Source organism: Lactuca serriola, chromosome 8 (assembly GCF_051521515.1).
Source record: "Lactuca serriola cultivar US96UC23 chromosome 8, Lser_US96UC23_V15, whole genome shotgun sequence".
Classification (NCBI taxonomy): Eukaryota; Viridiplantae; Streptophyta; class Magnoliopsida; order Asterales; family Asteraceae; genus Lactuca; species Lactuca serriola.
The window spans coordinates 247,860,769-247,874,933 of NC_136415.1; the positions used below are offsets into that span (position 1 = coordinate 247,860,769).

At 39.3% G+C, this 14,165-nt stretch overlaps 1 protein-coding gene across 1 annotated transcript; it reads right to left on the minus strand.

Moving 5' to 3' along the window:
* Positions 1 to 11,688: 11,688 nt before the first annotated feature.
* Positions 11,689 to 12,513, minus strand: LOC145068006 (uncharacterized). Its single transcript, XM_079015013.1, has 2 exons — positions 12,226 to 12,513; positions 11,689 to 12,147 (listed from the first exon to the last, which is right to left on the minus strand). Exons 1-2 carry the CDS (start codon positions 12,511 to 12,513, stop codon positions 11,689 to 11,691), a joined length of 747 nt encoding a protein of 248 aa, XP_078871139.1.
* Positions 12,514 to 14,165: the final 1,652 nt, after the last annotated feature.

Below are 14,165 nucleotides of genomic sequence, written 5' to 3' on the forward strand. Positions count from 1 at the left end.
TTGGGGTTGCCCAGCTTTCGATTACTTTGAACTTGGAGGGGTCCACATGTATTCCCTCCTCACTGACCACATGACCCAGAAAATCCGCCCTGCGGATCCAGAACTCGCATTTGGAGAAATTCGCATACAGTTTCTCCGCCCTTAGTGTTTCCAAAACCTTCTGCAGATGTTGAATATGTTCATCTTTACTTTGTGAATAGATTAGTATATCATCAAGAAATACTATCATGAAGTTGTCAAGATAGGGTCAGCAGACTCGGTTCATTAGGTCCATAAATGTCATGGGCGTATTTGTTAGATCGAAGGGCATTACTACGAATTCATAATGACCTTAGCGAGTTCGAAAGTCGGTCTTAGGAATATCCTCTTCTCGGACTCGTAGTTGGTGGTACCCAGATCTTAAATCTATCTTTGAAAAGTAACTTGCTCCTTGTAGCTGGTCGGATAGATCGTCGATCCCAGGAAATGGGTATCTGTTTTTGATGGTAAGCTTGTTTAATACTCAGTAATCGTTACACATGCGAAACGACCCATCCTTCTTCTTGACGAATGGTACCGGAGCTCCCCAGGGTGAGAAGCTTGGCCTTATGAATCCCTTGTCTAGTAATTCACTCAATTGACTGGAGAGTTCTTGCATCTCAGCAGGAGCTAATATGTATGGAGACTTTGCGACGGGTGTGGCTCCAGGTATCAAGTCGATTCTAAATTCGACTTGTCATTCAAGGGGTATTCCCAAGAGGTCTTCGGGAAACACGTCGGGGAAATTACATACCTCCGGGATGTTTTTAATTTTCTTCTTTTCTTTCTTTTTATCGAGCACATGAGATAAGAAGGCATGGTTCTTTTTGTGTAAACACTTATGTGCCTTGATACATGATATGAGGCGAAGGTTCGTACTGGGTTTGTCACCGTATATAACCATGGTTTTGCCACTTGGTAGGTGTAGGCAAACGGCCTTCTCGTAACACATAATATAGGCACGGTGAGGGCCTAACCTGTCGATCCTGATGATCACATCAAAACTCCTTATGGTAACCGACATTAAGTCGATTTGAAAAGAGTGGTTATTTAAAGTTAGCATTCACCCTATGAATACATCGTTTTTTGTTTTGGTTTTTCCATTATCCATTTCCATAGTAAATGTTTCGTTCAGTGTTTGAGGATTTTGTTTGAGTAGATGTTTACACATATGACTCACAAAGCTTCTCTCTGCCCTACTATCAAATAGTATGGATGCATAAATGTTATTGAGGAGGAACGTACCAGTAACCACTGCAGGATCTTTCATCGCTTCCTCATGTCCTATTGCCAGGACTTTTCCCATTCCCCCAATATTTCGGTTGTTAGACTTTGGGCAGTTCCTTTTGTAGTGGCCCATTTCCCCACAATCAAAACATGCTTAGCTCACCCCAACATTAGTGGGTTGGGTAGCCTATTGTGTTGGTGCCTTGCAGTATCGGGTAGTATGCCCTTCTTGTTGCAGGTTGTACATTGTATCTCCCGGCAGGCCCCGTGGTGATGAAAGGGGCACTTGATGCACTTTGGGATATTACCGGCATACTGCTTAGTGGGTGTTGGTACGGCAGGGGTAGTAGCGGAGTGAACTGCCACAATCTATTGCTTCTTAGAGGGTTCCTGAGTTGGTTGGACCTTCTTTTTGTTTCCAAACTTTCTCTTGTTACCACCTTCTTTCCCCTTCTCAGGGATGGGAGTCATTATGCCTTGTCGAACTCCATGATCAAAGAGCCTTTAGGCAAGGCATTTGGTGCTGTCGAAGGTTGTTGGGTTCGAAGCAATTAGATTTCCTTGAATTTGGGGAGATAACCCCCAGATGAAACGTTCTACCTTCTTGCTCTCCGAAGTGATCATTCTGAGACACAAGATTGCTAGGTCATTGAATCGGGCAGTGTAGGCTTCAATGTCAGAGCCATTTATAGTGAGATTCCATAACTCCTGTTCAAATTTGTATACCACGAACCATAATTTTTGAAAATGATAAAGATTTTCGTGCAAGAGTGTGACAAAGATAAAGAAATAAAGTGAGTTTTCTTAGGAATTCTAGTGATGTCATACAAGACATACAACAAATGGATCCCAGACAACGATCTCTTCCTTCGCATTCAAGAGACACTTTGAAGTGATTTTGTGATGTATCGTTGAATTACGATCATCTGTTTGTGGAGAAAAAGTGAAAGGCTTCTTTTAGTATGGCAAATGTGGTGTCTTCTACTTCAACTAAGTCTGAAACTCAAAATAAGTCTGAACGTTCGTATGAAGTAGTTGTTTGACCAGTGTAGCCATAAAACAAGTATGCTTGGGAATAATTTTCAGTGACTAGGATAAATATTGAAATCTCAAGAAAAACAAATTTGGATCTATTGGGAAGAAACGTCTTAGGACTAGAACATTTCATTAAGATCTCGCAAAATAAAAAGAGATTTCTTGGTACAGACCACGAAATTAGACATTCGTTAATTATTTGGTGAAAAATCTAGAACATTTAATTGTTCACCGTCAATTCGTAAAAATGTGTCGGATTTTGGGTTTCACTCAATTCGTGGTGATAACGAATTTATGATCATAAACACAGAAGTTGTGTAACCATAAACGTTAGTGGTAATTTCTGAGAGTCTCAAGGGTTACATTGGAGAATGCGAAAGTGATGGAGAAGTAGTAGGAGGTGGCTCCAAATAAATAGTGTACCTCTGCTATCCGAAAGTGACCAAGCAACAAACTCTTAACTCAATGTGAGAAGAGTAAGGTAGCTCATGACTTATGTGAATAGACAAACTAACTTGGGAAGAAACGATTAGTGTTATCGATTCACTAAGGCTTTAGCATAGAGTCTTTGAGACTTTGAACTACATGCAACAACATGCTTCTAGGGATGCTTAACTAGTGCATAGATTAAGAATTTTTTACATGCCCCATCATTCGTAATTGAGATCACCAAGACATGAATCTTCAATCCAGCTCAATTATATAATTTTTTGATGTTTTTGATTATTTTACTAGAAGAAATAAAAGAGAAAATATTTTTGTATTTTTGATATTCTGAAAAATAAATAAAACCAAAAACAAATAAAATATTTTTGGATTTTTTTTTTGAAAAAGAAATAAAAACAGAAATAAATAAGAAGTAATAAATGAAGTATACAATGGATACATGAAATTCTGAACCTTCAAATGAACAGTGGACTGTGTGTCACTGCGAGCGTTTGCACCGATTCGCAGTATGAAAAGTACATTGTGAGTCACTGCGAGCATTCACACCAATTCGCAGTTAAAACATTGCGAATGCGAAGGTTGTTTTGGAACAGATTCAGCTTCTATCATTCCTAGACCTTGAAGAATGCATTCAAAGGTTTTCTCAGGTAAGGCTTTTATGAAGCTGTCGGCTAATTGATCAGCGGATCTAACAAAGTGTATCTCAACATTACCATCTTCAACATGATCTTTGATGAAGTGATACCTCAATGCTATATGTTTCGTCTTTGAATGTTGCACTGGGTTGTGACAAATATATAAATAATCAGTTTTTAATTATGTCTAGTGATAATATGTTTATAAAACATAGTATTCTTGGGTTTTAACCCACCAAAACATGTGATGACTAAAAATATGACCACTTTTTTCTAGAAAATCTTATTTTTATCAAAAATTAGCAAAAATAGTACTTTTGAAATTCTCATACTTTACTGGTTGATGTTTGTATCACAAAATAATTTATGTTTGTTAACTTCACCATCCAACATCATAAGTCATGATTTTTATAAAATCAAATGGTGATTTCAACATTTTTATACAAGATTAATCCGTATTCAAACAACTAGAGATAGCGCATGCAAATGTCCAAAGGACAAACTCATTTTGACTTGTAAACGTCATAAGTTACGATTTTCATATGTATATACATGATGTTTTCAACAACTTATGCACATATTACTTCTTAAACAAGTTGATGCATGTTATTACCCATAAGGCAAACATATTGTTGCACATGAACTATAGATGTCACAAAATTTTTGTGTAAATAAGTGGTGGCGTTTACATTTTTATACAAATATCAAACCACCTTCAAGTTGTAAACATGAGACATGCAAGTAACAAAGGACAAACATACTTTTACGTGTATCCCCCCCCCCCTTTAAAAGCATGTAAAACTCGAAAATGGGGGTATGAAGCTCACCTTGTGTATTTTCGTGGGTGGTAGGAAAGAAGATGAAGAAGATTTCGAGCCTAAGATGGAGATGATGAACTTGAAGAGCTTCTTGAGGGTGTTAGTTGTTTCTAGGAATCAATGGGCTCTAAATCCGACTTGGAAGTGAAGATTTTTGGAGAAGCTTGAGCTTGTTCTAGAGAGTGCTTGAAGAAAAGAGGAAATGGTGGAAAGGCCTCTTGACCGCAAGTTATTAAGGAGGGAAGGATGAGGCTTTTCCTCGATACATGATGGTCACTTAAGGGTCTTGCATGGGAGTATGAAGTATAAATGCATGCATAGTCTAGATGGTTGGAGGGTAAAGGATAGTAAAGCTTTGATGTGGCATCACTTAGTAAACTTTGGGTCTTGTGTCCAGCCAAAACCAAAGGGGTTTTCGGTTTTCGGGTGGCCAAAAACACCCTCCTTTTTCATAAGGTTTTTGGCCTTGAGGGTTTTGGGTTCTCGGATTTAAAATGGTCCATCAAGATGGGTTTTCAGTTCCTAAGTTTCAACTAGAGGGGTTTTTAGTCAAGAGGTTTCTCTTGGCCGAAAACCTTAAAGCAAATGACCCATTTTTACTAATGTTTAACTATTTGATCTAATTTGAGCTTCTAAGAGTTTATTGAGAACGCGATTCTTATCGTATGCATAGATGCACTCATATAACAATGTCATTTTTCAATTTCAATAATCTATTGCAACCAGGTTACATAGAGAAATTATTTGTACATGATACAATCTCAACCCTAAATTTGCTAGTTGTCACATCATCCCCCCGTTATAGGGAATTTTGTCCCAAAATTAGTTCTAGAGTAGGCCCTCAAGAACTAAGGAAGAGAGGTGGATACCTTTTCTTCATCTGGTCTTCACATTCCCATGTGAACTCAGGTCCTCATTTGGCACTCCATCGCACCTTCACAATGGGGACGCGCCTTTGTTTCGTTCGTTTCACCTCCCTATCCATTATTTGTATGGGTTCCTCGACAAAATAAAGGTTTTCATTTACCTCAATCTCATCAAGCGGGACAACAATAGTTTCGTCAGATATACATTTCTTTAGGTTGGACACATGAAAGACAGGATGTACATTGTTGAGTTCTGATGGTAACTATAGTTTGTAAGCCACCAGACTGATCCTGGAAAGGATCTCGAACATTCCGATGTATCTTGGATTCAATTTTCCATGCTTCCCAAAGCGTATCATCCCTTTCCAGAGAGAGACTTTAGTAGCACGTGATCACCGACTTGAAATTCCAAGGGCTACAGTCGTTTATCCGCATAGCTCTTTTTTCGGTCTCTAGACACCTTTAGTCGTTCCCTAATCTGAACGACCTTCTCGGTTGTCTCCCTAATAATCTAGGGTTCGGTGAGAGCGTTGTTCGATACTTTCCCTTTTACTAGTTGTGTATCTCCCACCTCATCCCAATAGAGAGATGATCTGCATTTACGTCCATATAAGGCCTCAAAGGGAGCGACCTTGATGCTTGTGTGATAGCTATTGTTGTATGAGAATTCAATCAGTGGCAAGTGGGTACCCCACACCATGCTAAAATCTATCACATAGGCTTTTAGCGTATCCTCTAGTGTCTGGATGGTCCTCTCACTCTGGTCGTCTATTTGGGGATGGTAAACAGTAATCATATCGAGTTGATTTCCCAATGACCTCTGAAGTGACTGCCAAAACCGTGAGGTAAATCTACTAGTTTCCTTTATTGGCAGTAACTAGGCGGATTTAGTCAACCAGTCAACAATTACCCAAATTGTGTCAAGTCCACCCGCTGTCTTCGGCAACTTGGTTATGAAATCCTTAGTTATCCATTCCCACTTCCACTTAGGTATGTATGGATGTTGTAGTAGGCCGAAGGGCTTCTGATATTCTACCTTAACTTTGGCGCAAGTCAGACACTTGCTCACATAGGTTGCGATTTCGGCTTTCATGTTTGGCCACCATTAATGTTGCTTGATATCCAAGTACATTTTGTCCGAACATAGGTGGACGGAGTACTTTGTTTTTTGGGCCTCATTCATGACCACGTCTCTGAACCCACAGAACTTCGATGTCCAGATTCGGTCCATGAGGTGGTAGCCTTAGTTGTCCTTGATCGTGAGATTCTTGTCAATCCATCGCAAGGCTTCGTTTGTGATGTTTTCTGGTTTCAAGGCTTCCAGATGAGCTTCTTTGATTTGCGAAGATAGGTGGGAATGGATGGTCATTGTTAGTGACTTGACTTGGCGACCCAAGTATTCTTTTCGGCTTAGGGCATTAGCCACTACGTTGGCTTTAGCCGGATGGTATCGAATCTTGCACTCGTAATCGTTCAATAGCTCAACCCATCACTGCTGACTCATATTGAGTTCCTTCTGGTTTAAGATGTGTTGGAGGCTCTTTTGATCCATGACAATGGTGCACTTCTTACCGTAGAGGTAGTGCCTCTAAATTTTTAGAGTGAACACAACTGCTCCCAGCTCAAGGTCATGTGTAGTGTAGTTCACCTCATGGTTCTTTAATTGTCTTGACGCATAGGCTATGACCTTTCCTCGTTGCATGAGTACGCAACCTTATCCTTGTTTGGAGGCATCATAATAAACCCCGAAGTCCTCCATTCCTTCTGGGAGAAATAAGACTGGGGCGCTACACAGAGCTTGTTTTAAATTTTGGAAAGCAACCTGTTGTTTCCTTTCCTAGTTGAAGGTTACCCCCATCTGTGTTAGAGTAGTGAGCGACTTAGCGATCTTGGAGAAATTTTGTATGAACCTCCTATAGTAACCAGCGAGGCCTAAGAATTACCTGATCTTCATTGGGGTTCTTGGGGTTGCCCAGCTTTCGATTACTTTGAACTTGGAGGGGTCCACATGTATTCCCTCCTCACTGACCACATGACCCAGAAAATCCGCCCTGCGGATCCAGAACTCGCATTTGGAGAAATTCGCATACAGTTTCTCCGCCCTTAGTGTTTCCAAAACCTTCTGCAGATGTTGAATATGTTCATCTTTACTTTGTGAATAGATTAGTATATCATCAAGAAATACTATCATGAAGTTGTCAAGATAGGGTCAGCAGACTCGGTTCATTAGGTCCATAAATGTCATGGGCGTATTTGTTAGATCGAAGGGCATTACTACGAATTCATAATGACCTTAGCGAGTTCGAAAGTCGGTCTTAGGAATATCCTCTTCTCGGACTCGTAGTTGGTGGTACCCAGATCTTAAATCTATCTTTGAAAAGTAACTTGCTCCTTGTAGCTGGTCGGATAGATCGTCGATCCCAGGAAATGGGTATCTGTTTTTGATGGTAAGCTTGTTTAATACTCAGTAATCGTTACACATGCGAAACGACCCATCCTTCTTCTTGACGAATGGTACCGGAGCTCCCCATGGTGAGAAGCTTGGCCTTATGAATCCCTTGTCTAGTAATTCACTCAATTGACTGGAGAGTTCTTGCATCTCAGCAGGAGCTAATATGTATGGAGACTTTGCGACGGGTGTGGCTCCAGGTATCAAGTCGATTCTAAATTCGACTTGTCATTCAAGGGGTATTCCCAAGAGGTCTTCGGGAAACACGTCGGGGAAATTACATACCTCCGGGATGTTTTTAATTTTCTTCTTTTCTTTCTTTTTATCGAGCACATGAGATAAGAAGGCATGGTTCTTTTTGTGTAAACACTTATGTGCCTTGATACATGATATGAGGCGAAGGTTCGTACTGGGTTTGTCACCGTATATAACCATGGTTTTGCCACTTGGTAGGTGTAGGCAAACGGCCTTCTCGTAACACATAATATAGGCACGGTGAGGGCCTAACCTGTCGATCCTGATGATCACATCAAAACTCCTTATGGTAACCGACATTAAGTCGATTTGAAAAGAGTGGTTATTTAAAGTTAGCATTCACCCTATGAATACATCGTTTTTTGTTTTGGTTTTTCCATTATCCATTTCCATAGTAAATGTTTCGTTCAGTGTTTGAGGATTTTGTTTGAGTAGATGTTTACACATATGACTCACAAAGCTTCTCTCTGCCCTACTATCAAATAGTATGGATGCATAAATGTTATTGAGGAGGAACGTACCAGTAACCACTGCAGGATCTTTCATCGCTTCCTCATGTCCTATTGCCAGGACTTTTCCCATTCCCCCAATATTTCGGTTGTTAGACTTTGGGCAGTTCCTTTTGTAGTGGCCCATTTCCCCACAATCAAAACATGCTTAGCTCACCCCAACATTAGTGGGTTGGGTAGCCTATTGTGTTGGTGCCTTGCAGTATCGGGTAGTATGCCCTTCTTGTTGCAGGTTGTACATTGTATCTCCCGGCAGGCCCCGTGGTGATGAAAGGGGCACTTGATGCACTTTGGGATATTACCGGCATACTGCTTAGTGGGTGTTGGTACGGCAGGGGTAGTAGCGGAGTGAACTGCCACAATCTATTGCTTCTTAGAGGGTTCCTGAGTTGGTTGGACCTTCTTTTTGTTTCCAAACTTTCTCTTGTTACCACCTTCTTTCCCCTTCTCAGGGATGGGAGTCATTATGCCTTGTCGAACTCCATGATCAAAGAGCCTTTAGGCAAGGCATTTGGTGCTGTCGAAGGTTGTTGGGTTCGAAGCAATTAGATTTCCTTGAATTTGGGGAGATAACCCCCAGATGAAACGTTCTACCTTCTTGCTCTCCGAAGTGATCATTCTGAGACACAAGATTGCTAGGTCATTGAATCGGGCAGTGTAGGCTTCAATGTCAGAGCCATTTATAGTGAGATTCCATAACTCCTGTTCAAATTTGTATACCACGAACCATAATTTTTGAAAATGATAAAGATTTTCGTGCAAGAGTGTGACAAAGATAAAGAAATAAAGTGAGTTTTCTTAGGAATTCTAGTGATGTCATACAAGACATACAACAAATGGATCCCAGACAACGATCTCTTCCTTCGCATTCAAGAGACACTTTGAAGTGATTTTGTGATGTATCGTTGAATTACGATCATCTGTTTGTGGAGAAAAAGTGAAAGGCTTCTTTTAGTATGGCAAATGTGGTGTCTTCTACTTCAACTAAGTCTGAAACTCAAAATAAGTCTGAACGTTCGTATGAAGTAGTTGTTTGACCAGTGTAGCCATAAAACAAGTATGCTTGGGAATAATTTTCAGTGACTAGGATAAATATTGAAATCTCAAGAAAAACAAATTTGGATCTATTGGGAAGAAACGTCTTAGGACTAGAACATTTCATTAAGATCTCGCAAAATAAAAAGAGATTTCTTGGTACAGACCACGAAATTAGACATTCGTTAATTATTTGGTGAAAAATCTAGAACATTTAATTGTTCACCGTCAATTCGTAAAAATGTGTCGGATTTTGGGTTTCACTCAATTCGTGGTGATAACGAATTTATGATCATAAACACAGAAGTTGTGTAACCATAAACGTTAGTGGTAATTTCTGAGAGTCTCAAGGGTTACATTGGAGAATGCGAAAGTGATGGAGAAGTAGTAGGAGGTGGCTCCAAATAAATAGTGTACCTCTGCTATCCGAAAGTGACCAAGCAACAAACTCTTAACTCAATGTGAGAAGAGTAAGGTAGCTCATGACTTATGTGAATAGACAAACTAACTTGGGAAGAAACGATTAGTGTTATCGATTCACTAAGGCTTTAGCATAGAGTCTTTGAGACTTTGAACTACATGCAACAACATGCTTCTAGGGATGCTTAACTAGTGCATAGATTAAGAATTTTTTACATGCCCCATCATTCGTAATTGAGATCACCAAGACATGAATCTTCAATCCAGCTCAATTATATAATTTTTTGATGTTTTTGATTATTTTACTAGAAGAAATAAAAGAGAAAATATTTTTGTATTTTTGATATTCTGAAAAATAAATAAAACCAAAAACAAATAAAATATTTTTGGATTTTTTTTTTGAAAAAGAAATAAAAACAGAAATAAATAAGAAGTAATAAATGAAGTATACAATGGATACATGAAATTCTGAACCTTCAAATGAACAGTGGACTGTGTGTCACTGCGAGCGTTTGCACCGATTCGCAGTATGAAAAGTACATTGTGAGTCACTGCGAGCATTCACACCAATTCGCAGTTAAAACATTGCGAATGCGAAGGTTGTTTTGGAACAGATTCAGCTTCTATCATTCCTAGACCTTGAAGAATGCATTCAAAGGTTTTCTCAGGTAAGGCTTTTATGAAGCTGTCGGCTAATTGATCAGCGGATCTAACAAAGTGTATCTCAACATTACCATCTTCAACATGATCTTTGATGAAGTGATACCTCAATGCTATATGTTTCGTCTTTGAATGTTGCACTGGGTTGTGACAAATAGGAATGGGCCTCTCAAAATCGCAATATAGGGGGATCCGATTCATGTTTATACCATAGGCACGAAGCTGACTTTGAATCCAGATTACTTGTGAAGTGCAAGAGGCAACAACTATGTACTCTGCTTCAACAGTTGAAAGGGAGACACAAGTTTGCTTTTTGGATGTCCAACTTACAAGTTTGCCATCAAGAAATTGGCATCCTCCCATTGTACTCTTTTGATCCCGACCGCAACCCCCCAGATCAACGTCTGAAAAAGCTTGCATGATGAAACCCGAACTTGAAGGGTACCAAATTCCTAGTGAGGATGTTCGCTTGAGATACCTGAAGATATTCTTAACAGTGGTTATGTGAGGTTCGTGAGGATTTGCTTGAAACCTAGCACAGTAGCAGACTAAAAACATGATATATGGACAACTAGTAGTCAGATACATCAATGGACCTATCATTTGATGATAGAGAGCAATATCAACAACTGGCTTGTCCAGAGATGGTGTTAGTTTCGTTCCAAATGCCATTGGAACTTTCACCTTTGATTCTCCCACCATTCAAAACTTGGAGAGTAAAGTCTTTGTGTAAGCCTCCTGAATGATAATGATACCTTCCTGACTCTATCTTATATTCAACCCAAGTAAAAATTTAATCGGACCCATGGAGCTCATCTCAAATGTAGTTTCCATCAACTTTCAGAACTCAGTTGTTAAGTTGGGCTTAGTTGACCCGAAGATGATGTAATCAACATAAATTTGGACAATCATTAAGTGGTTACCTTCTTTCTTGCGAAAGAAGGTTGGGTCGATCGATCCCTGTTTAAATTTAGCATGTTTTAAAAAACGAGTTAGAGTTTCGTACGAGGCACTCAGAGCTTGCTTTAGACCATAAACTACCTTGTCTAGAATGTAACAGTGGTTCGGATATTTTTCGATAACAAATCCATATGGTTTTCCACATATAATGTTTCTTCTAGTTCCCCATTTAAGAATGCACACTTGACATCCATCTGATAGACTTCAAAGTTCTTGTGTGTTGCGTATGCTAGAAATATGCGAACAAATTTCAATCTTGCAATGGGTGAGAAGGTTTCTTCTTAGTCGATGCCTTCTTCCTGACAATATCCCTTTACTACGACTCGCACCTTGTTTCTTATCACATTACCTTCCTTATCCAGCTTGTTGTGAAATAAGTCTCCAGACCTTGTTTTGTTCGAATTCATTGAGCTCCTCTTGCATTGTTTGCACCCAATCAGAATGATCAAGAGCAATTTGAACATTTTTAGGTTCAATCTTGGAGATAAACGAATTGAACATGTAGTATTCCACTTTTGAAAATAAAGCAGTTCGTTTTGCTTTTTGTTGAGCTCTCGTAAGAACTCCTGAAGACGAATCTCCTATGACTTGGTTTTTTGGATGATCTTTGGTCCATTTTCCCAACGGAGGGTAAGTAGGATCATATGTTGGATCCAATTCGACATTCACTTCTTCAAAATCAGATTGTACATCCGAATCATCATTCGTATTTTCATTCTCCCCCTCGAATGATGTATGAATATCTTCTTCTAGATTTGGATTCTCCTCTTGAAAAGGTGGTTCTGAGCTGAAATTTGTGGTTTTGTTCTCCCCCTAAACAGGTGTATCAAGTAAGAAGGTTGAAGTGGAACCCTCCCTATGTGGTGTAAAATTCGGACCTGTTGATGGAACTTCAGAATCATTTGGAATTTGGTGCTCATGTTTCATTTCTTTCGCAGCATCGTCAATGATTTTCTTTATTTCATCTTCCTTATTGTCTACTTCTTTGGACTCTGAGGAGATTTCCTTTTCAGGTTCATCTAATAGGTTCAAGAACTCCTCGTAAAGATTGAAGAGTGGAATGGTAGCAGGATTTGGTTTGGGAAAGATCTCTGGTGTCGGACTGCCATTCTTCTGGAACTTCTTCAAGTAATTGTCATCGAAAGTAACATAGTAGGTTTCTTCTATCCTTTTGGACATTTTTTAAAAACCCTATATGCTTTAGTAGTCAACTACTGCCCCAGGAAGATACCTTCATCAGCCTTCACATTGAATTTGTTCCTTTGCTCCTTTGAGTTGAAGATAAAGCACCCGGAACCAAAAACATGGAAAAACTTGACATTAGGTTTGCAATTATTTATGATTTCATATGGTGTGACATAGAATCTCTTGTTTAGAATAAAACGATTTTGGGTAAATCATGCAGTTCCTAGCGCATCTGCCCAGAAGTAAATCGACATATTTGCGAATGACAGCATGGTCCTTGCAGCTTCGCACAATGAGCAGTTTCGTCTTTCAACGACTCTGTTTTGTTGAGGAGTATAAGGAGCAAAAAATTATGAGAGTCTCCTTTCGTAGTAAGAAATGCTTCAAACGCTTGGTTTTTGAATTCCAAACCATTTTCACTACGAACGTTTCGAACCAGCTTTCGCAGTTGTAGCTCTATCTGCTTTATAAAATCCTTGAGCCTTGGAGTGGCTTCTGATTTCTGCTTAAGAAAATGTACCCAAGTAAATCTAGAAAAATCATCTACAATTAAAAAAATATATCTATTACCACCAATGCTTTCAATTGCAGAATGACCACAAAGGTCAATACGCAAAAGTTCAATTGGCTCTATGAGTTTTTTATTCACGGTCGTTAGATAACTCTTCCTACTCTGTTTTCCCATTTCGTAGGCTGCACAAAGATGTTCTTTATCATACTCCAGGAGTGTAAGCCCTCGCACATGATTACCAAGAACTAGCTTGTTGATGTTTTTGAAATTGAGATGCAAAAGTCTTCAATGCCATAGCCATCTATCATCAGTGGAAGCTTTCGTAAGTAAGCAAATTGTAGGCTTCCCTTTGATAGGTTTTAGATTTAGGGGATGCATTTCTCCTTTTCTCTTTGACTTTAACAGAACATTTTTTTGTTGCTTTTCTATAATTTATGACCCTTCGTTGTCGAAGGAAACTTTTAATCACGTACCAACCACCAACTGCGAAACACTAATGAGATTGTGTTGAAGTCATTCCACATATGCGACCTTGTGAATTGAAAACTCGCCGCTGGTTATCATCCCATAACCCTTAATTTCACCTAGTGAATTATTGTCGTACTTAACTCTTCCTCCATCCTTCAGTTCTCTAAACTCTCGCAGTTCCTCTTTCCTGCTTGTCATGTAACGCGAGAAGCCACTGTCGATGTACCATTCAGAGTCAAACTGCTCGTCACATATTACCTATGAAAATTAAGCAGATTTAGGAACCCATAGTTGTTTGGGCCCTCGTGAGGTTTTCATAGGAAAAGAAATAGCAGGATCAACCAGATAATTTCTTTTTATTAAGGTTGTTTTCTCTTTCTTTGTGATTTGAAAAATAGTAATCCTATTGTCTTTTAAGTTTGTATCCTTGGTGGATAGTTTCTTTTGTTTGTTTTGGATTTCTTGTTTGACAAATCTCTTCTCTTCTCTCTTTTGATTAGATTCGGATCTTTTGAGTGGAACGTTAGACTCAGAAGTTATTTTCCCTTTGCCTTTGACATTTTGCGAAGTCTCGACCGAATGTGAAACATTCTTTTTAGGTTATAAATGAGACTTGGTTTTCTGCACAGGTTTCGCATGATTTGGAAAGGATGGTTTTTGAAAAACT